Source organism: Macrobrachium nipponense, chromosome 17, assembly GCF_015104395.2.
Source record: "Macrobrachium nipponense isolate FS-2020 chromosome 17, ASM1510439v2, whole genome shotgun sequence".
Lineage (NCBI taxonomy): Eukaryota > Metazoa > Arthropoda > Malacostraca > Decapoda > Palaemonidae > Macrobrachium > Macrobrachium nipponense.
This window is the reverse complement of record NC_087210.1, coordinates 51,103,764-51,128,116: the sequence shown is the minus strand read 5'-3', so window position 1 is coordinate 51,128,116 and position 24,353 is coordinate 51,103,764. Positions and strand designations below refer to the sequence as shown.

The 24,353-nt window shown below is 39.8% G+C and overlaps 1 protein-coding gene across 4 annotated transcripts in view; it reads left to right on the top strand.

Annotated features, from left to right (window-relative positions):
- Window positions 1-24,353, top strand: part of LOC135196214 (5'-AMP-activated protein kinase catalytic subunit alpha-2-like) — a 253,287-nt gene that overhangs the window by 145,304 nt on the left and 83,630 nt on the right. For 2 of the 4 annotated variants that reach the window (XM_064222843.1, XM_064222842.1), the window contains exon 10: window positions 21,266-21,355. The exons of the other annotated variants lie outside the window; for them this stretch is intronic. In XM_064222843.1, coding sequence (XP_064078913.1) covers window positions 21,266-21,355 — 90 coding nt within the window. The remainder of the gene's footprint in view (window positions 1-21,265; window positions 21,356-24,353) is intronic. 4 annotated transcript variants of the gene reach the window in all.

The window sequence follows — 24,353 nt, the reverse complement described above, 5'->3', positions numbered from 1 at the left end:
AGGGGGATGATAAAGTACAGGCAGTCCCCGGGTTACGACGGGGGTTCCGTTCTTGAGACGCGTCGTAAGCCGAAAATCGTCGTAAGCCGGAACGACGCTTGGAAATATGTCTTAAACTAATAAAAAGTTATAAAAACCTTACTTGTAATCCTTTGGTTACACTACATGTCGTTTCCTGTAGTTTTATGTACAACCTGGAGTTATTTTCATAAAAGAATGCTGGTTCTTGAAGGTAAAAACTATTGTAATCCTCTGGTGACACTACATTCTTGAAGTTTTATGTACAACCTGGAGTGATTTTGCAAAATCTTGAGGGCTACAAGAACAGCTGATTACTATTTACGTATCACATAGACTAATTAAAGTAAATGTATCTTTAAATAGGCTTATATATTAGTATCAACAAAACATTTCCTGCCATGAGTCAGAGGCCGTTTAATGAAACGAACACTTCTCTGTCCTATCTGTTCAGAAAATAAACGTTACGTCAATCCCCGAGACCATTGTTGCCAAAGCGTCTCTCTCTCTCTCTCTCTCTCTCTCTGATCAAATTACATTGGAAACTTGACATACGATTGCCCTAATATACGAATGTTTTGAGATATAACAGAAAATTTGCGAAAATACAAGCTTTGATATACAACGAAATATTTGAGATACGATTATGCGATGAGTGTTAGTTGTATAGGCGACCGATAAATGGCGTTCAGTCTGTTTGTTTGTTGGTGCTGCATGTTAACACGTCGTTGTTTAGTTCGTTGTATTTGCGCCTATTTTTCGTGTTATTTTGTCTATTTATTATTAACCATGGGTCTCAAAGCTAAAGACAAAGCAGGTGATAAGAAAAAACCCAAGAAAATGATTTCGATGGAAGCAAAACATGAAATTATAGCAAAGCATGAACGTGGCGTTCGTATCGTCGATTTGGCAAACGAGTATGGTCGAAATCCTTCTACAATATCCACGATCATCAAGCAGAAGGAAGCTATAAAAACCCCCGAGACCATTGTTGCCAAAGCGTCTCTCTCTCTCTCTCTCTCTCTCTCTCTCTCTCTCTCTCTCTCTCTCTCTCTCTCTCTCTCTCTCTCTCTATCTCTCTTCTCTCTCTCTCTCTCTCTCTCTCTCTCTCTCTCTCTCTCTCTCTCTGATCAAATTACGTACTGGATAATGTCTCTCTTTGGATACTTCGATTTTGCCAAATATTGAGGGCTACAAGAACAGTTGATTACTATTTACGTATCATATAGACTAATTAAAGTAAACGTATCTTTAAATAGGCTTATATTATTAGTATCAACAAAACATTTACTGGCATGAGTCAGAGGCCGTTTAACGAAACGAACACTTCTCTGTTGAAGACGCCTCTCTCTCTCTCCTCTTCCCTCTCCTCTCTCTCTCTCTCTCTCGCTCTCTCTCTCTCTCTCATCTCTCTCTCTCAGATCAAATTACTGGATAATGTCTCTCTTTGGATACTTGGAATTTGCGTTGTAATCTAACCAGAAACTTCGTTTTGTTATTATTACTGGAAACAAGCAATGATTTTTTCATTATTTGCGCTTTTGGACTGTTATATGTAAACTAGTATGTATTCATTCGCTCGGAAACTAGTTCCGCATATGAGGCGTCACTAAAAAACATAGAAAAATACAACATAAAAAGTGTCGAAAATCATCATAATCTCAAAATTTTTGTTGTAATCTAACCAGAAACTTATTTTTATTAATATACTGTGCTAAACTATAAAGGATTTTTATCATAGTATGCGTTTTTTAAAAGCGTCGTTAACTCGGAGCGTCGGAAGCGTCAGCGTCGTAACCTCGGAACAAGCGTCGTAACCCAGGACGGATTTTTCCATTGAATATTTAAGAAAAAGCGTCGTAACCTCGGAACGTCGTAAGCCGGAACCGTCGTAACCCGGGGACCGCCTGTATTCAGCTTGGTGGAGAGCAAATAAGGAGAGTTGATAAGTTTAAGTATTTGGGATCTTTTGTTAACGCTGGAGGAAGTATGGAAGAAGAAGTAAAACATCGGGTACAGTCAGGCTGGAACAACTGGAGAGTGGCCTCTGGAGTTCTTTGTGACAAAAGAGTGCTGCTTAGGTTAAAAGGAAAATTTCACAAGACGGTGGTAAGAACAGCAATGCTGTATGGTACGGAAACAGCAAGCATGAGAAAAACAGAGCAGAAGAAGATGGATGTGGTAGAAATGAGAATGCTTAGGTGGATGTCTGGGGTGACAAGAGAGGATAGGATCAGAAATGACTACATAAGGGGGTCGACTAAGGTGGTGGAAGTATCAAAGAAAGTGCAGGAGGGGAGGCTGAGATGGTATGGACACCTGTTGAGGAGAGATGAGGACCACGCTGGGAGACATACTATGGGGGTGGAGGTGCAAGGAAGAAGAAGAAGAGGGAGACCAAGAAAGAGATGGAAGGAGTGTGTGAGAGGAGACTTACATGAGAAGGGAATTGATGAGGCAGAAGCGCAGGATAGAAATAGATGGAAACGGCTCATCCGAAATGGCGACCCCATATAAAAATGGGAACAAGCTGGGAAGAAGAAGAAGAAGAAGAAGAAGAAGATATGACTTAGACACATGTTCCCTATAGAATGGTGCTATGCCATAATCATTCCCTTTTCCAAACCACGAAAAGACCCAGAGATCTTCAATCATCAGACTTCTGGGCATTTTGAATTAAGATTTGGATGAACTCACAGTGTTGGATACTATAAAGCTAAGAATAACCAACTAACTGGCTTGCTCATAGTCAGTCCCTCTCCCCTTGCTAGAGAGAAGGAAGGATTTCCATTTACTAATCTAAGTAGAACTGGATTATAGATAGGATACTCAGTCATCTGGATCACCTTCATGCACGCCAGTCCAGCATGTGATGGCTTGTTTACTGTTTCTCTGTCCAGTGGAAGAGAAGGAAGATAGGAGAAAGGGAGGAGGTCAGTCCCACTCACTCCTTGCAGCCGCGCATCTTAGGCAAGATGCAACATGACCCTCAAGAGCTGGGTGAACTAATGACTTGTTGAGCATCCACCATAGGATCCACAGAAAAGGAGTCCAAGGACCTATGGGCAACATCTCAAGGTAAAAGGAGATGAATTTGATCTGCACGGTTACATTCCATCTTAGTACTTGACCAACAGGTTCTTCCTGAAAGTGAATGAGAGGCTGATGAATTTGGCCTTGAGAGATTTTGCCTGAAACATACTGATGTCTGCTAGGAAGTTATGGGGTATGCAAAGAAATGACCATTTGTACATCATTCTCGGGCAACTTGAAGCTAATGAACGAGTTGTTTGCATTGGGTTAAAAAGACTAGTTTACGGAGGCAACATTGATGTTATACTGTCATTGGTGCCACAGGACCATGGAAAAAGAATGGCCTGTCTCATGGATCAACTTCAAAACTTGTAGAATGAGTAGGCAGATTGCAATAGAGCCAACTTCATGAAGTCTAGAAAAGAAAGACTATGATAAAATTCTTCAGAGGTTGAATGAATTCCAGAAATCAAGGTGCCAAGATCAACTGTCCTTATCTTCTGACTTCATTGAAAAAGATGTTCCAATTACATCTATTTTGCTGCTTATGTGTGGTTGGCCACTGTACTGAATGTACCTCTGTCTGCTCGTGTACTTGTACTGCCATAGAGTAGATGAAAGGACACAAAAGGCCCTTTTGGTGACCGTGGCACTACTGTGGTGTCACTGCTATCACACTGAGGAATGTCTATCTTGGATACTGAAACTCCTGAAAGACTAACCAGAACTGTGTTTAAGTTCCAAGAAAGCAAGTGTAGGAGTGTGCCACACTGGTCAATGTTCTGAAGAATGAAAATTCTCTGGTGGAAGGTAGTGTAACCATAGCACTACCTTGGTGTCGTTGCTATTAAAGGAAAGCCTGTTTGGACACTGTGGCTCCTGAACTGTCTTAAGAGCCTCACACTATTCTCTGTATGGGTTGTGGATCAACTGGTAATTGCAGCAGCAGTAGTAGCCATTGCTTCCATCTCCCATTCCTCACAGGAGGAGTGTAACTACATGAAGTCAAAATAAGTGGAGCTCTTAGACACTCTTCATGGAGTAGGAACCAAGAACAGGTTGTCAGAATGTAGTTTGGAGGTGGTGTTGATAGCTATATCTGTTCAGGGAACAAACTAATTGTAGCCACCTATATGTGTTTATAGTTCATCTCTCCCCATGCTAGAGAGAGGAAAGGGTTTGCTATGGAAAGGTATATTTGTGTAGAATATTAAGTACTCTTAACAGTAAGGCTACTTCACTCACCTGTATCGGACCAGTTCGAGGGTATGATGGATCCATCTTCTTACCATCCTGTCCGTAGGTCGAGAAGAAAGGGAAAAATGGAAAAGAAGAGACCAGCCATCTCAATCATTCTCACTTTCATACCATCCTCTTTGGCAAGATACAAACTGTCCTGGTAGGACACTGTATGAGCTACACAACTTGTTGAGCAGCCACAACTGGACCCAAGGAAAAAGTGGCCAAGGACCTGTGGGCAATGTCTCTCAGGTAGAAGGAAGTGAAAGTTGTTTTGGTGAAGTTGAGAGCTGGCATTCAAAACCCTATGAACAAATAAGTTCTTGAATCCTAAGGAGGAGTTTAGTAATCTCATGTTGTGTGCTCTTGCGTGCACAGTTTATGCAGTAGAAACAGATGAGGAATATGAGGCGTGCTTAATCACTTCACCTAGCCAAAGAGAAACGGTATTCTTGGACATGTCTTTCTTGAACGCTGACCCTACTGACTGAGCGTGTCTGTCATGCACCCCTCATCCTGGAATGTGTCTGGTTGACCGCTGTGCTGAGTGTGCTACCACACTGTCAAAGGAATGTGCTCTGTCAATAGAGATGATAGGATATCTGGGCTGCCCCCACCCCCCTTTGTTGACTTAAGTAACTACCATGGTACTGTTCCTTAACATTATGTAAAGCATAATTTTGGATCCTGAGGCTTGGAAGAAGGTAGATTAGACTAAGTTTAAGGCTAGGCTAGGTCAGATTAAGTATGCAACCTAACCTAACCCAACCTAGACCCTTGAAGAACAGGTAATTATCCTCTAGATGATGCCATGAAACAAGAAAACTCAGGATATTGAAGTGGAGTTTGGTAAGGTTAATCTAGAACTTGTTAGGCTAGGCTAAGTACCCAACCAAACCTAATCCAACCTAGTCCCTTGTAGAAAAGGAGACTACCTCCTTGTTGATGTCATTAAACAAGAAATTCCAGGATAATGAATTGCAGGACTGGTAAAGTTAGACTAGGACCAGTTAGGCTAGGCCAAGGTACCCAACTTCCCCTAACCCAACCTAACCTCTTGCAGTGTATGTATATGACTGCTTTCAGATGATGCTTTTAGGCATGAATTACTATCTTTGGAAGGGAAGTGTGACAACACCCTGAGGGAATAGTAAGCAAAGTCCTCTCACTCCTCAGAGAGATGGTGGGAAGGAATGGGGGAGACCTTGTTGAAGGCCAGGACTCCTTATTTTTCATATTCAATCATTAGTCTTTGTCTTTGTAGTAAGAAGAGTATCGCAGATGAGAATGCTGAGGTGGTTGTACTGAGGAGTAGGCATAGCACAGAATGGTTCTACAGAACTTCACTGTAAACAAAACCAATCTGTAGTCAAAAATGAATTGGGAATCGGAAGAAATCCGACTACCTTAGCTCAGGGAGTCAAAGGTTAATATTAGTGCAGGAACAATCAAGAATAAAAATTTGAATGTGAATGATGAAATTATTTTTCTTCCTGCCTGAAAAGTGTTGAAGTCTCTGGCTGAATGTGATATGAAAGACCATCAATTCCCTCAATGACAGTGTATCGGTCTGATTGAATGAATTCATTTGATCGTGAGAAAAACCCTGTCAGCTTATGTTATGGAGGATATAAAAGTTGGCAGAATGATCCCTTTCGCTTGTAAGTAGATGATATGGTAACAGCTGTTGGCCATTACTATGGTAATGTCCATTGGCTATTACCTACATAATTGAAAGGCATTGCACTGATGTGCTGTTGATGACTTGTATATGGTTGTCACCGTCGTGCTGTCTTGTAGACATGATTCAACCATTCTAGATGTCCAATGAAGCTCTATCAATTCTCTTCGCTGTGAGAGGTATGCTCTGCAGCTGTTGACTTCTTCACGAAAGGGGCTCTAAAACTCTGATAGGGATATGCTGCCAATGGAGGAAGGGTATAAGTGAGACACTGAAGAGGCGTCAAAGCTGAGAGGGGTATACACTGAGCCATTGACTCACGCTGGTCAAGGTACATCACAAACTGCATTGATAACACTGGAACAGCCGAATGGAGAGCAGCAGGGCAGGAAACTGTTGAGGTGGATGACACAGTAAGCGAGAGGAAAAAAATGTTGTCAAGCATAAGTCAGACAGTAAAATTCTCAGGCTTTCTTGTCGGTACTTTGAATAACCAACTGTCCTGTATATTTTTGACTATGAATGTCAGATGTACTATTTTGTTTTAGATACCACCCTAAAAAGTTTGGGTTCAATTCTTAATGATGGACTCTACTCTGAATATGCATATGTGTGTTTAAATCTTCCCCAGACACTTTTATTCAAGTTGAAAGTGGTGAACCATCAACTCTTTATCGTGACTTAATAATATTGTGTAGTGCAGTAAGAATACTGGTAAGTGATTCACCAGTGAAAAGGTGTTTCATCAGGGAGGTTCTGTGTGAGTTATCACTCGCCCTCGCTGTTCAGAGCCAACAGGCTCTTTGAGACAGCAAATATAAATAAAAAATTTCCTCCAGTAATAGAAGCAGTCCTCACTTGGATTATCAGTAAGGTTCTGTACCAGCTTTAACACACTTAAAATATTTATCTAAAAACTGTATGTATACCCCAGAACATCATGAATATTCATTTGAACATAAAGAAATACAGGTTAATTAAGCATTATACTATACGAGTACAAGTGAGTCCACATCATGTGTGGGATTTGCAGCCATCATCCAACAAAGTTACCCTTGCTTAACAGTACCTCTATTTTCATAGCAGAATTTTCCACAGAAGGGTCAGATAATGAAATTATTACAGGCATACCTTCACAGAAATTTGAAATTTTCGGCAGCTCTAGAAATCCTAGGGTTTAGCAGTTCTAGAAATGTTACAGAAACCCTTCAGAATTATAATCTAAGAAATGGTCTTGCACAGCAAAATGAATTTTCATTGCACAAATTAGATGAGGTAAAAATGTAGAAATATGTTGGATTCATGCCCATTTAGGCATTAAAGGAATAAAGAAATGAGGGAGCTCATAAAGCAGCTAAAGCTGCAATGACTGTGTTGAGATCAGCAAGTAGACAATTCTGTTAGTGACAGAATAACAATCCCAAAAATGCATTAAATCAATATATAGTAGAATATATGAAATAATGAACCTGATAGTTTTGAATTAAAATAGATGGAGCCCAATGGTGGAATATGAAATTCATCATAGTCAAAGGAATGAGAAAAAAACAAGAAATTTTGACTTCTAAGAATTGGTTACTCTTGTTTGACCCATGGATATTTTATGAGTAACCCATATCCAGTTCCTATATATTTAGAATGTAAGAGTAACACTTAACAGTTGGGGTACACATGTTTTTTGTGAATGTCCCAAAATGTAGTTGACAACACTTGTCAAGCTTGAAAACTATTCAAGAAATCTTGTCAGTCCCCATTTTTAATCTTAATTTAAAACTTTAAAAAACTAATTTGATAAAGTAAAAAACTCTCTTATTAACCCTTAAACGCCGAAGCGGTAAAAAAAAAATGTCTCCCGTGTGCCGGAGGTGTTTCAGAGTGAGCGCGGAAGCGGAAAAAATATTTTTTTCAAAAAATCACAGCGCGCTTAGTTTTCAAGATTAAGAGTTCATTTTTGGCTCCTTTTTTTGTCATTGGCTGAAGTTTAGTATGCAACCATCAGAAATGAAAAAAAATATCATTATCATATATAAATAATGCAATATATGATAGTGCAAAAACGAAATTTCATATATAATTGTATTCAAGTCGCGCTGTACGCGAAACGGTTAAAGGTAACGATTTACTTCTTTTTTCGTTGTAATGTACACTAAATTTTGATCATTTTGGTTTATAACACATTGTAAAACGATAAAAGCAACACAGAGAAAAAATTATCACAAAATAATGCATGAATTCGTAACGCAAGGACGTAAACAAATATTTTTGTCAAAAATTCACCATAAATCTAAATATTGTCCTAGAGACTTCCAATTTCTTTCAAAATGAAGAGAAATGATTGAATATTACTATACTGTAAGAATATTAGCTTACAAATGCAGTTTTCGACCATATCTGACTAGGTAAAGTTGACCGAATGTCAAATTTTTTATATATATATTTTTTTATATGCAATTATTTCAAAAATAAGAAAAGCTACAACCTTCAAATATTTTTCGTTTTATTTTACATAAAATTGCGCACATTTTCATATATAAAACTCTATGAAATGCCTAATATGAAACGGAGCAAATATTCTGAGAATGGAACGTACGCATTTCGGAGATTTGTGGCGGAGAATCCGCGTGCGGAGGGAAGGAAAGATTTTTTTTTAAATTCACCATAAATCTAAATATTGTGCTAGAGACTTCGAATTTATTTCAAGATGAAGATAAATGACTGAATATTACTAGACTGTAAGAGTTTTAGCTTACAATTGCGTTTTTCAACCATTTCGTAGAGTCAAAGTTGACCGAACGTGGTTTTTTTCTATTTATCGTGATTTATATGCAAATATTTCAAAAATGATAAAAGCTACAACCTTCAATTATTTTTTGTTGCATTCTACATGAAATTGCGCACATTTTCATATATAAAACTTTATGTAACGGCTAATTTAAAATGGTGCAAACATTACCACAATCGCACATATGATTTTTTCGGAAGAGTTACCGCACGGACATAAAGAAAATGTTATTTTTTTCATAAATTCACCATAAATCGAAATATTGTGCTAGAGACTTCCAATTTGTTGCAAACTTGAGGTAAATGCTTGAATAATACTAGAATATAAGCAGTTTAGCTTACAATTGCGTTTTTTGACCATTTCGGTAGAGTCAAAGTTGACCGAAGGTTGAAAATTTGTCACTTATCATTTTTAATATGAAAATATTTCAAAATTGATAAAAGCTACAACCATGGGTTGTTTTTAGTTGTATTGTGCATGAAATTGCGCACATTTTCACATATAAAACTTTATGTAACTGCTAATTTAAAATGGTGCAAACATTACCACAATCGCATGTATGATTTTTTCGGAAGAGTTACCGCGCGGACGTAAGGAAAAAGTTTTTTCATAAATTCACCATAAATCGAAATATTGTGCTAGAGACTTCCAATTAGTTGCAAAATTAAGTTAAATGATTGAATATTACTAAAATATTAGAGTTTTAGCTTACAATTGCGTTTTTCGACCATTTCGATAGAGTCAAAGTTGACCGAAGGTTGAAATTTTGGCACTTATCGTTATTTATATAAAAATATCTCAAAACTGATAAAAGCTACAATCATGAGTATTTTTTTGTTGTATTCTTCATAGAAATGCGCACATTTTCAAATATAATACTCCATGTAACGGCTAATTTAAAATGGTACAAAAATTATGTCAAAGTGACGAAATAATTTCCGAGATGTGTCACAGATACTTTTTAGTGCGGCAAGAAAGAAATTTGCGCTTGCGCGCCTGCGTAACGATTGTAAACAAAACAACACCTTGATCCGTGAACTCCTAGCATCCCCCAAGGCGCGTGATTCAAGAGTTTTTGGCTGGTAGACCTAAAAGTATTTTTCCGCGAATTTTTAAAAAAGGGATTTTGACGTAGGAAAAATCTATTTCTGGGTGATTGGCTCGTGTCGCCCTATGAAAGGATCCTTAATATCATTCTTTCTAGGCAAAATTAATCTAAATCTTACCAGAGAAAAACAAAATTAAGAAAATGTCAGTAAAACTGACTCGCTCACTCTATAAAAGAAGTGTCGGTATGAGAATAGGGGCGAGTGGGATCACTACCACGAGTCATTCTTAGACCTTCCAATCCAAAATCCCCACTAGAGAGAGCTGATACTAACGGGTGATGCGGCCGCTACTACTACTACTAAGGACGCCACGGACAGCAGCGCCCCTAGCGGTCATCCTTAATCTATGAACATCTTGCCCTGCAGGGGGGGAAAAGCAAGACAGGGTGGGTTTCATAGGGCGACACGAGCCAATCACCCAGAAATAGATTTTTCCTACGTCAAAATCCCTTTTCTGGGCTCAGCTCGTGTCGGCCTATGAAAGAGTACCAGAGAAACAGGCAAGATGGGAAAAAGGGACAAATGAAAAACAGTAGTAAAAATAGATATATAATATAAGTGAATCAGGTATACAGAATACAAGTTAAGTACTTAAAGCTAACTTATGCTAAACAATGGCATAAAAAAGAGAGCCAACAACAAAAGTACTTAAAACTAACTTATAATAAACATAGTAGTATACAATAATGTAATGTAAGTTAACAAAACAGATTCACTTAAGCAAAGTATTTACATAATATACAAACACATTGTGTCCTACCCTAGCATAAAAATAAGGGTAGGGACACTGAAGTACCTTATAAGTACAAAGTGTGGATGTCCCTAGCAAGAAAATAAGGGACAAACCACTAATATGACCTCAGCGGCTAAGGCTAGAGTCTCTGAGTAGCATGGCGATAGGGTGAGGCATGTTAGACGAGGTAGGTAGGAAGGAGATCTGGATCTATACTATGACTACTATACAGTATCAGGAGAAACAATGTTTCCCGCTGCTACTGCAGAAAATTTTAAGATTCCAAGGACTTTAGATAGTGACGTTTAAAGACTGTCGGAGATTTCCATCCAGTATACTTTTTAAGATCCTCGAAGTTCATATGTTGAAAGTAGTTAATTGAGGTGGCTACTCCCCTGATGTCATGTGCTTTTGGGAATGAATCAGGATTGGCTTGTTTAATGAAGTAAAGGATCTGTTGTCTAATACCTTTTACTGATAAAGTACCACCTTTTTCTCTCATGAAGAGAGAACCTGAGGATCTTGAGGATGTGCGAGATAGAAAGGCTCTTAAAGTTGATACTGGGCAGAGAGAAGGGTCTTGCGGAAGTGGGATGACTTTCCAAGGAGCCCACCTTGCAAGAGGATCCTCATTTTTAGCTAAAAAGCTACGATCCGGAGCAAGCAGGACTTCTCTTGAGGGGAGGAATTCTACATGACCCGCATCTCTGGATAGAGCCGACAGTTCTGAAATTCTAGCTCCTGAGGCTAGGCTTAATAAGAATAACGTCTTTCTGAGGAGCATTATGAATGTGCACGACGAGTTGTCAGTATCTGATGCTAGTTTGAGGACGTCATTTAAGAACCATGAGACTGCAGTAGGCCTTTGAGAAGGTCTAAGTCTAGCACAGGCTTTAGGGATAGACGTAAAGTTAGATTCAGTCAGATCTATCTGGAAACCCAACTGAAAGATCTTCTTCAAAGCCGATTTATGCGTAGTAATAGTGCTAGCTGCTAAACCTTTTTCAAACAAGGATCTGAAAAAGGATATAGCTAAGTTAACTGTCATGGTTTGTAGTGTTTGATTCTTTCAGGAAGGATGCTAATTTTTTAACAGCAGAGTCATATTGTCTAATAGTTGACTCTCTCTTATCTGACTCTAGGAAGAGGATGTTTTGTGGATCAATGTTAGCATCTTTGTTAGCCGCAAACTTCATGAAGTCCATAAAGTTAGGGTCTGAAGAATTCCTGAGGAAGCGAACACAGTCCTCATTTGTACTGCCTGTGACAGCCTGGGATTGGGAATCCGTTGAGGTCGGAGACCCAATTCCAGAAGCAGAGGATACCAGTTGCTCTTGGGCCAGTCTGGTGCAACCAGCGCTACCAGTCCCTTGAAAGTCCTCAGCTTGCTCAAGACTTTCAATAGAAGATTCACTGGAGGAAAAACATAAATTTTTCTCCACTGACTCCAATCTAGCGACAGGGCGTCCGTGGCATAAGCCAGAGGGTCCAGGTTGGGGGCCACATAGCAAGGGAGCTTGTGGTTTGCTTGTGAAGCGAAGAGATCTACTTGGAGACCTGGGACTCTCCGGCATATCCACTGGAATGAACCTGTCGTCTAGGACCATTCTGATTCCAGAGGGACCGACCGGGACAAAGCGTCTGCTATCACATTTCTTACCCCCGCCAGGTGAGTGGCGGACAGATGCCATTTGTGTTTGTCTGCTAGGGCAAAGATGGCTATCATGACATGGTTCACATGTTTGGATTTGGACCCATCCTCTGTTGATGCAATGAACTACCACTGCACTGTGCAAAACTAGTCTTAGATGAGACTTTTTCGGGGGAAGAAGTCTCTTCAGGGTAGAAATACTGCCATTGCTTCCAAAACGTTTATGTGGAGCTGGCGGAACTGAGCTGACCAAGTCCCCTGAACTTGTTTGAATTGAGAATATCCCCCCCAACCGGACAGGGAGGCATCCGTGTGAATGGTTAATACCGGAAGGGGATATTGGAGGGGTACCAGTTTGGCCAGGTTCTTCACTTTTGTCCATGGACGGAGTTGATTGCGAAGGATCTGTGGAATTACTGAAAATTGCTTGTTCTCGAGATTTGGCGTTTGCTCTCGATCGCCAAACTCGGTTTATATCCTTCAGCCTTGCTTTTAGGAGGATGTCTGTCAAGGAGGCAAACTGAAGAGAACCTAGGATTCTTTCTTGGCTTCTCCTTGATGTTTGTTTGCATTTGAGAAATTGTTTCACAGCTTTGGCTATTTCTTTGCGTTTGACCACTGGAATTGACAGATTGTGGGAGACAAATCCCATTGGATTCCTAGCCACTGAAAACGAGACTCTGGAGTAAGTCTGGATTTCGTTTTGTTTATCTGGAACCCTAGATGTTCCAGAAATTGAACTACCTTTTCCGTGGCTTTGAGACATTCCTCGACTGTTGGTGCCCAGATCAACCAATCGTCGAGGTATGCTGCTACCATTATCCCCTGAGTTCTCAATTGTTGAACTACCACTTCTGCTATTTTTGTGAATACCCTGGGGGCTACATTCAGACCGAAGGGCATCACTTTGAATGAGAATTTCTGATTTCCTAGTCTGAACCCTAGGAATGGGCGGAAGTGCCTGGCTATAGGGATATGATAGTATCGTCTGTAAGATCGATGGAGCATGTGACGGCTCCACGAGGAAGTAAGGTCCTTACTTGCGAAATGGTAAGCATTTTGAACTTGTCGCAACGGATGAAAGAGTTTAGCCTTGACAAGTCTAAGATTACCCTTCTTTTTGTTGAGCCTTCTTTGGCACGCTGAATAAGCGACCTTGAAATTTTAAATGCTTGACTCTCGCAATAGCTCCTTTCTGAAGGAGTTCTCTCGCATAATCTGTCAATTCCTTTGACGGTTCCTGATAAAATGATCTGATTGGAGGGGGATCTTTGATCCAACTCCAACCCAATCCCTTGGACACTATGCTCTGTGCCCAATTGCTGAACCCCCACCTGTGACGGAAGAGGAACAACCTCCCTCCATCCTGGGGAGCCTCATTGTTGTTGGGCGGGTTGACCTCCCCGCCCTCCTCTGAACTGCCTACCTCTTGTCGCTCTACTTGAGCCACGCTGGCGAAAGTGGCCTGCGCGCTCGCTACCTCTCGCCTGCCCCGAAAAGGGAGGATAAGCCTGACTTTCATAAACAGGGTTGAAGGCCGGCGAGAGTGCGTAAGAGGTCGAGGGTTGCGACTGAGGAGACACAAGGAGGATGGGTTGAGTCTGTTTTGAAGTTGCAGGCTGTCCCTGTTGGGTAACTGGGACGGCCTGAACGAATTGCTGCTGCTGCTGACGTTTCTGGTAAGGCTGGAATCTTCTACCAGCCTTCTTTGGTTTCTTACCAGCAGCGGGGGCGGATTCTTGTTTCCTCTTAGAGGAGATACCCCATCTAGCTCTGAGGCTCTGGTTGAGCCTAGCAGCCTCATGGTGTACCTCATTCACCGCGGACTCTGGGAAGAGGTCCGCCCCCCACATGCTGGAAGCCAGGAGCCTATTAGGTTCGTGCCTAATAGTGCATTCCTGCAGAACGTGCTTTCGACAGTTCCTCCTAGGTAGGAAGAAGTCGAAAGCATCTGTCTGAACCGTTTGAAGCTGAGACTTGGCCAGAATCTTAAATAAAGGTTCTGTGCCATACGATAAAGCAGCCATCTCAGTAATGATCAAAGAATTGAGGGACCTGCCAAACCTAGTTCGAGCGTCGAACTCTGCCTGAATCAAGGTATCAGGCAGCCTCGGAAGCTTTTCACCAAACTGGTCCATTGCACAGTCCGGTTTGAGCTTACCAAGCGTGAAAGTGGACGGCAAGTTCTCCCACAATTCCCCGAAAGCTGGGAAGAGCGGAGAAGTAGACTCCGCTTCCCTCAGTTGTGGCATGGGCTCATCCTTGAGGACTGCCTGAAGAGTCGCTTCCACTATTTTGGTAGCGAATGGAAGAGAAGCCTCCTCCTCCGTCGCAAAAATAGTAAAAGGACTCTTGAAAGCCTGGAGCTTGGTGTTGGTACACTCCCAGTCCTCAAGGCAGTGAACCCATTCCCGCTGAGCGTGCTCTCTACTATAAAGCACATGCTCTCTGGTGATCTTGTCTTCCCTAGTGAGCGCCGCTGCGGTCAGCCTAGCATACCCAATGAAAGGCTGCGTCAATCCCGGAGGATAAAACTCTAAGTCCTCAATCCTTCGAGTTCCACACTCCGGGACAGAGATCATACCGTCCTTGAATGGAGCGTAAGTGGCTACTCTCCATGGGTTATCCATGGAGAAGGCTGGTAGCGACTCATAAGGAGGTAGCTGGGGAATACCAGCACTTGCTACTGGGGAGACTGGGTAAGGAACCTGAGCAAGCCCAGCTACTCGGTCCTCATTCTCTCTAACTCTGTTTGAGAGATCTTGGATGGACTGGCCCGACTGATTCAAAGTGTTCGACAGTTGCGCGAACATCTGTTCGAACTTGGTTCCGAGGGCGGAGACCTGTGAGCCGACCATCTCTCCTACCTGTTGCATCACCACTGCTGAGAAGGCAGTGGGATCAAAGGTGCTCGGTCCCGCTACTCCAACCGGCGTTGCCGGAGTGGATGCGGTGGAGGCCGGAGAAGGCATTGGCTCAGCAGGAGCGCGAGCCTTCTCCTTAGAAGCCTTGTTCTAGAGCTCTTGGAGTGTGAGGAGCTCGGCTTAGCCTTCACCGCGTCAGCATAGGAAGTCGAAGACTTCTTAGCTGAAGAAGACGAAGACGACTTTTTAGAAGTCGTCTTAACGAGGGTCTTCGGTTCTCTCTGTCCCTTCACCTTTGGGGGTACAGAGAGAGCGGGAGAGCGGGCAGGGATCTCAGATCCCGAAAAGCCTTGGAAAGAAGCAGTAGAAGAAGGGACAGGAGAAGATCCAGGAGCGCCCAAGGAAAGACCTTGGGCACCCGACACACCTACCTCAACTAACAAATCCTCTGCACCTACCGCCATAGGCTCAATATTAAGGTCCAGGGTTGCGACATCTGGGACCGTCTCCTGCGTGGCCACGGCCCCTAACGACTGCTGCACCTCTTGCTGGATAGAAGCGATGAGAGGGGCTGCAGAGATGGGGTCAACATATCCTGTTGACTTGCCGCCGGGGAAGATCTGAATGGCCAGCTTCTTGTCTAAGATGTATGGCTGGCCCTTGGCGGCGTTCTTGCCGAAGCCGCCCACCCAAGCCTTCAGGGTTGCTAGGGCGACTTCCTTCACGGCGGCAGCCTGAAAGAGAAGGCGAAATGAAGCTTCTAGCGGCGGGGACGGGGTTAAACAATGTTAAGACTAAGTGTTATTAGTAATACGAAAAAGAAGTCTAAAATCGACTTACCCCTCCCACCAGCTGACTGACCAGGTCATAGCAGATGGTGCAGGCTTCAGGGTGCCAGACGATCATGGCGTTGTAGGTCGTGGCACACGGGGCGTGAGACCTGCACTCATCGTGGGCGCAGGGGTCGTACAGCGTCGCGTTACACCCCAGGACCTGACAGTTGGTAGCCTGTAAGTGGAAAGATACATAAGTATCAGGAGAACACTTACAGCCTAACAATTGCTCCGCTGCATGCCGGAGCGAGAAAGTTAGATTAAACCAGAGCCCCGCCATAATACGTGTGGTAACAAGGTGGTTGTTGTCTAAGGCTACGCCGGAGACAAGAGAAATTACCCAACCAGGTGTGGTGGTGAGCTATGAAACCACGACGGAGATGGTATACCACAGTTAGATAATACTAAAATTCATCGTAAAATTAGGGTATATCCTTATATTTATAACGAAATATATATATAAATCTTTTCGCTTACTAGAAGAGTGCCCGGGTAAGAAGCAAGCTCTCCTCCGGTAGCGGGAAAAAAGGCAGGATATAGTAGGCAAGCAATAGACCACTAGTAGTGACCACCCCGCCCGCTGGCGGAGCCAGACGAACTATAACCAAAGGGGCCCCAGCTGCAGCGGAGGCTCCGTTCGTTACAGTGGGAGAAAGGTGGGACTGAGCAATGGGGGGGGGGGGGGGGGTTCCCGGCGTGACGCGGCGGGAGAGAGAGAGGGGGGGGTGGCCTACTCCTCCCCGTCTCAACAACTACCCGCTCGGAGACCCGGTACCCGAAACACGTGGTCGCCCTAAACCCCAGCTGGGAGGAACCCCTGGCCTCCTCAGAGAAGGAGGGAGGAAGGCTACTGAGGTTGTCATAGCAACCAAGGGGTCCACCAGACCCCTCCCTATACCTGTAGGGAGGGAAGGGGAAGGGTAGGTGCGGTGGAACACGTGGCCGCCAGTGGCCTAAGCCGCGATAGGAACACAACCAAGGGAGGGCCACGTGAACCAGGCTGTACCAATACATGGGACATGCACCTAGGCTAGCCTAACACCCTAACAAAAAGGAACTAAAATTACATCATAACAGGTGGAAAAGACACTTTTAGTAAAAGAAAAAGAAGCCCAGGAGGAGGCAAACTGTTCCGAGGAACAGAGGACTACTCGGAGCCAGCGATAGCCGATGAAGAGCAAGAGCTGGGATGCTGGGCCAGAATACAGAATAGCCCTAAATACCAAACTAAGAGGATGGTAGGCGGGCTAACCTAGCTAAAAATACGATGTAAAAACGATGAACGTGATATAGTAAGCCCATAAGTACAAGAAGTCCCAGTATGGAAGACCGGGAATTCTAGACATGAGGCAGCATGGCGCCGCCACTAGCCGACCGGGAAACCGTATAAACCTATTAGAAGGAAAATACTGGTTCCTGGAAGACTAAAATACAGTAAAATACTACTTATGAGGCACTTAACTTAGCCGATGCGATGGCAGCACGTTCCATGGTAATAGGTGGTGATAAATCCGTGAAAAAGGGCACACGTGAAAAAATGTGTTCAACGCGTACTGCTAAATATTAAGGATGACCGCTAGGGGCGCTGCTGTCCGTGGCGTCCTTAGTAGTAGTAGTAGCGGCCGCATCACCCGTTAGTATCAGCTCTCTCTAGTGGGGATTTTGGATTGGAAGGTCTAAATGGTGAATGACTCGTGGTAGTGATCCCACTCGCCCCTATTCTCATACCGACACTTCTTTTATAGAGTGAGCGAGTCAGTTTTACTGACATTTTCTTAATTTTGTTTTTCTCTGGTAAGATTTAGATTAATTTTGCCTAGAAAGAATGATATTAAGGATCCTTTCATAGGCCGACACGAGCTGAGCCCAGAAAAACTTGTATGTCGACGTAAAATACGTCCAGTCGGCACCCGAGAGACAAAAAATGTCGACGTAAAATACGTCCAGTCGGCACCCGAGAGACAAAAAATGTCGACGTAAAATACGTCCAGTCGGCGTTTAAGGGTTAATATAAGTAAGTCCCTCTGGTCAGCCATGTAAGAGCTAAATAAATTAGCTCAGTGATCTGGCTTAAACTAGTACATACTAAATAATTATTTTAAGCTGAGGTTGGGTCACAGAGGATGTGTAATGCCTCTTTTGTTGCCGCTAGGGTATTTAACCCTTAGAAGCGGAGTAATAAATTGATATGCAGCACCCTTTGCTGGAAGAACTTTGAGGTCAGCAAATTTACGAAAAAACACATCAATGGAGAGAGGAAGATATTCAAATGCACATGGTGAAAGAAAAAAATAAAGATTTCCCTACCTTCCACAAGTTGAAAATGACTATTTACAACCCCTTATGGGCCCCTTTTACAAAACAATCATAAACTTTACCAACTTATAGTACTCGACAAGAGACTAGGCTGCTTTGCGTCAAGCGGCCTAATATCTTATTGAATTTTGAAGGAACGGAAAAGTTATGAAGAAATTTTGTCAGTTCATTAGGCAATTCTCAAGCGTCAATTACTTTCTAATTGATGCTTGAGAACAGTCAAACCTAGATCAGAAGTCTTCTTAGGCATACCAGGGTGCTTTTTCTGAGACGGAATCTCATGGTTACCACCTTTGTTAAATCTGGCAATGCAGCGTCGAATTGAATGCCTCCTCCCACCCAGCTGATCGGATATCTGCTTTTCTTTAAGGCCAAATTGCTTCAATGGCATACTCATCTCTGCTATTTATCTGTTTACTCAAATCACTGTCTTGCCCATGCCACAGGGGGCAATAAAGTGATACGTAGTAGGCAAAAATTGCGGTGGGAGCGCTGACCAAAAAATTTATATATACAGGCTCTTATTAAACATCCAAACACGTGACTGAGCGCTCTCGCCTTGTCAGTGTCCACACTCCACCCCTAATGAACTGACGAAGTTTCTTCATAATTTTTCTGTTCCTTCAAAATTCGACAAGATATTAGGCTGCTTGATGCAAAGCAGACTAATATCTTGTCGAGTAATGTATTTGTCTTTTCTGATGAATAATTTTATTTTGTAAAATTATAATTACAGCGCTCACACAATATCAAAACAGATAAATTAAATCAGTAATAAATTCTTAGCATATTTGTTAAAAAATATTTATGTAAGTTTACAGAGAACAAAGATTCAGTAACTTTTTATTTGTACAATTTTTACTAATATTTTTTAAGCTTTTCTTTGCAAAATTACATTTACAACTGACTAGAACAAAAACCAGCAGCAACTCCTTGGTATATTTATGAGTAATTTACAAAAAGACTTCATGTGAGACAGATGCAGTAGATTCTCCCTTCAAGTATGAAGTAGAACTGAAGTCCTGAGACGCCAGACTCGTGATTTTAGCCAGTGTGCAAGCTGCCACAGGGAATTTATGGGCTATAGAAGTATTGGCACATCTTTCTTGCCCGATTCTTTCAAAATTGATGGCACTTAATGTAGTTTATCTACAGGATCAATCCGTCCACCACCCCAAACCTGTTATTACTACTCCCGAGGAGCAATCTGTCCATTAAGGGTTAACCTAATGAAAACCATACACAGATGGACCACAGTGAATGACATAGTTAAAAAATAATGATACACATAGTAAATGTGATCATTTTAGGAAAAGTGTGATTTATGTAGCTTGGAAGAAAAGGTGTAATGCTTTCTTCCTACCCCATCCAACTTTTGAGATATTAAAGTGAAAAAAGATGGTGAGAGAGAGAGAGAGAGAGAGATAGGATTATCTATAGTTGAGGCCCTCATGTTTTGACAGTATGCACATTAAAGGAGTAATGAAAACAATCTCTCTCTCTGTCTTTTGTGAGATCCACAGCACCAGGTCCTATTTCACTTCTTAGGTCAAGTAGCGCCTCAGTGGCGTGGTCAGTTTGGCCTTGGCCTGCTACCTCCGAGGTTGTGAGTTCGATTCTCGGGCATTCCATTGAGGCATTAGAGATGCGTATTTCTGGTGAAATAAGTTCACTCACGACATGGTGACATAAGTTCACTCTCGACATGGTTCGGAAGTCACGTAAAGCCGTTGAACACCATAGAAACAAACAAACAATCAACGGGCATACTGAAATTTAGAGAGAACACCTATAACTTCCAGTAAACAATGATGCAAATGTTAATTCTACCTATTATGAGCTGAGTGCACTGGCATTGCACTATGAGGTGAAGAAGGGGGAGAGAGTATGTGTGTACGTATATGGAAAAATCCTTGCTGAATTTGCCAAATCTAAGTAATTATTAATTTAAGGTTTTGAATGCAATAATGGTGTAATGTAACACAATTTAATATATATTTTGAAACTTTCAGGTTGAATACTTATCACTATTATTTAATGTAGGACAAATGTAATTGCAGTACATATAGTGTACTTTACAAGAAAGAGTTGGCAAAACGAATTTATTTGAGTACTTTTCAACTTTAATTTTGTTACATAGTGTAGTATATAAATTTTGTGTAATAATAAAAAAAGTATATTTGTAGAAATGAAGCATGTTCATTAGTACAGTTTTAGTGCAACAATTCCATATGTAGCTGTCTAGTTATGTAATTTGGTAGACTGAAATTTCAGGTTGGATATCTAAATTTTTTGTTGATTATAAAAAGGGCATACTACCTTCACTGTTTCCAGAAACTTTGGGTATGTATTTGTCTTGTTTATGCACATGGAGAATTAAAGTAAATATACTGTTTTTGAGTTGCTATGTGCATTTTAAGGTGTAATGGTAGATTTAATCTTATTGTTCTTGTGTATGTGAACATTTGCTAATTAGATCATGACTTACCCAGTTCTCTTCAAAGTTAGATGGAAAGGGGGATCAACCTATTTGTTGTAATGTTTTCTCCCTGTTCGAGTTAAAATGCTGTAGAGTTTATCATAGTTATAGTGAACAAAGCTTGCCAGTCATTTTTGTACTTGGTTGGTTATTGTAAACAAACCTGAAGAAATATTGTTTTGATATTGTTATATAGCTTTGTTCTCTAGTACGTACCTATTACGTATCAATTTTTTGTGAAATTCATAATCAAGATATGTTTTTGAGAGTAAAAAATCCAAATCAGTATTTTATCACTGAAGAGCCACCAGTAACAAGTTTTTATTTTGTTAAATGTTTTGTAGAGCATAGCCTTACATTCTGTATATATTAGACATCCTCACCATTAAAAAAATTTGGGTGACTGACAGATAACACCATTAGATAATAAGTTAATAATAAGATTTGCAAGATTCTGTGTAAAAGATGCTTAATTGTTGGTTTAAGGCATTTAATAGAAATTTATGAAGTGTTATATGGATTGACAGCAAGACAGGAATTAATCAACTTTGGCAAGCAACAGAGATGACATTCTTGGGAGAAATTTATTCAACAACTCGTAAAGCTAAGCAAAACAGGTGAAGACTTAAGATACATACGTTTCTTTAATCAAACTAAAAGGAATCGTGGCAATTTGACTAATGCTAAATTAATGTTAAGGAACAAATATTATGATAAATGCATACTGTATTTATAAAATATTTAAACAATTATCAATGAAGGATACCACATCACATAATCTATAAGAAAATAATTAACTAAATACTGTAATCTAATAAGAATGCTCAAGCATGTACAAAGAACAAACTAATTTTTATGTAAATGTGCCAAACTGTTAAAGTAAATGATGATAAATTAAGAAAGGTAGGATGCTTTGCTCAGGTGTTCATGGTGTAGCAGTAGTTTTTCTTTCTTTTAGGATGTTAAGAAAACTCAAGTTCATTGGTGAATGTAAAGTTTATGGACATGTGAGAGATTAGCTTAACCCCCTCTATACCGACATTTTGTATAGAGGTACACAGGGTACCACCATTCAAGACTTATTGCATAGTACCAGGTACATGAAGTTGATATGCACGTACTACCAACCTTCCTCTCCTTAGCTCTAGACCTCTTATGATTTGGTAATTTCTGTTTGAAGGGTTGGAGCAAAACAAACTGTATTGGAGAGCTTGGTAAGGTGGTACACACTGCCAGGTATACGATGAAGCAAAACAGACATTATTGCTGGCTGCTGCTAGATTCAGACATTTGAACATATTCTGTGTATACATACTTGCACTCATACACATGCATATTCATGAGTGTGTGTGTGTAATATATAACAGTGGACCCTCCGGATTCGCGGACTCACACGTTCGCGGATTTCTCTCGGGAACGTTTCCCCACATTTTCGCGGAAAATTTGCACATTCGCGGTATTTTTCTGTGAGAAATATCTACAAACTCCTGGTTTTTTGATCAATTTCATCATAAAATGTACTTTTTGTGATAAAACTATTAAAAAAACCAAGTATGAACATTTTAAGTGGGTTTTTCTTGAATTTTAACTAACAAAATTGGCTGTTTTTGCGTTTTTATGGGGGTTCCAAGCATTCGCGGATTCTAAATATTCACGGGGGGGTCTGGTACAAATCCCCTGCGAATAGGGGACCACTATATATATATATATATATATATATATATATATATATATATATATATTTATGTATGTATGTATGTATATACACAGTGGTACCTCGAGATACGATATATATATATATATATATATATATATATATATATATATATATATATATATATATATATATATATATATATATATATATATATATATATATATATATATATATACATATATTATATATATATATATATATATATATATATATATATATATATACACATATATATATATATATTTATATTATATATTAATATATTATATATATATATATGTATATTATAATATATATATAATATTATATTATATATATATCTTATAATATATATATATGCTCTCCATATAAAATATATACATATATTATATTATATATATATATATTAATATATAGTATATATATATAATATAATATATATATATATATAATATATATATATATAATATATACATTATAAAATATATATATAACAACTATATATATATATATATATTAATATTATATATACATAATATATATAATATATAAATATTATATATATAGTATTATAATAACATGTATATATTAAATATATACATATAAAATATATACATATATAATATAATATTATATAATATATATATTATAATAATATATATATATATTTCTTAATAGTAAATATATTATATGTATTATAAAATATATACGTAATATATATATATATAATATATAACCCTATATATATATATATATATTTATATTATATATTATTTTTAAGATGCAAATCGTTAACCCGAAAATCTTTAAGCCGGAATGATGTTGGAAAAATGTCTTAAACTAATAAAAAGTTATAAAAACCTTACTTGTAATCCTTTGGTTACACTACATGTTGTTTCCTGTAGTTTTATGTACAACCTGGAGTTATTTTCATAAAAATATGCTGGTTCTTGAAGTTTTCTGTACAACCTGGAGTGATTTTGCCAAATCTTGAGGGCTACAAGAACAGTGGATTACTATTTACGTATCATATAGACTAATTAAAGTAAACGTATCTTTAAATAGGCTTATATATTAGTATCAACAAAACATTTACTGGCATGAGTCAGAGGCCGTTTAATGAAACGAACACTTCTCTGTCCTATCTGTTCAGAAAATAAACGTTACGTCAATCCCCAAGACCATTGTTGCCAAGACGCCTCTCTCTCTCTCTCTCTCTCTCTCTCTCTCTCTCTCTCTCTCTCTCTCTCTCTCTCTCTCTCTCTCTGATCAAATTACTGGATAATGTCTCTCTTTGGATACTTCGATTTTGCCAAATCTTGAGGGCTACAAGAACAATTGATTACTATTTACGTATCATATAGACTAATTAAAGTAAACGTATCTTTAAATAGGCTTATATTATTAGTATCAACAAAACATTTACTGGCATGAGTCAGAGGCCGTTTAATGAAACGAACACTTCACTGTCCTATCTGTTCAGAAAATAAACGTTACGTCAATCCCCAAGACCATTGGCAAATGATCTCATTTGCCAAGACGCCTCTCTCTCTTCTCTCTCTCCTCTCTCTCCTATCTCTCTCTCTCTCTCTCTCTCTCTCTATCTCTCTCTCTCTCTCTCTCTCTCTCTCTCATCAAATTACTGGATAATGTCTCTCTTTGGATACTTGGAATTTTCGTTGTAATCTAACCAGAAACTTAATTTTGTTATTATTACTGGAAACAATCAATGATTTTTTCATTATTTGCGCTTTTGGACTGTTATAAACTTTGCGCGTCCAAGCTAGTTCTGCATATGAGGCATCACTAAAAAACATAGAAAAATACGACATAAAAGGTGTTGAAAATCATCATAACCTCGAAATTTTTGTTGTATTCTAACCAGAAACTTATTTTTATTAATATACTGTGCTAAACTA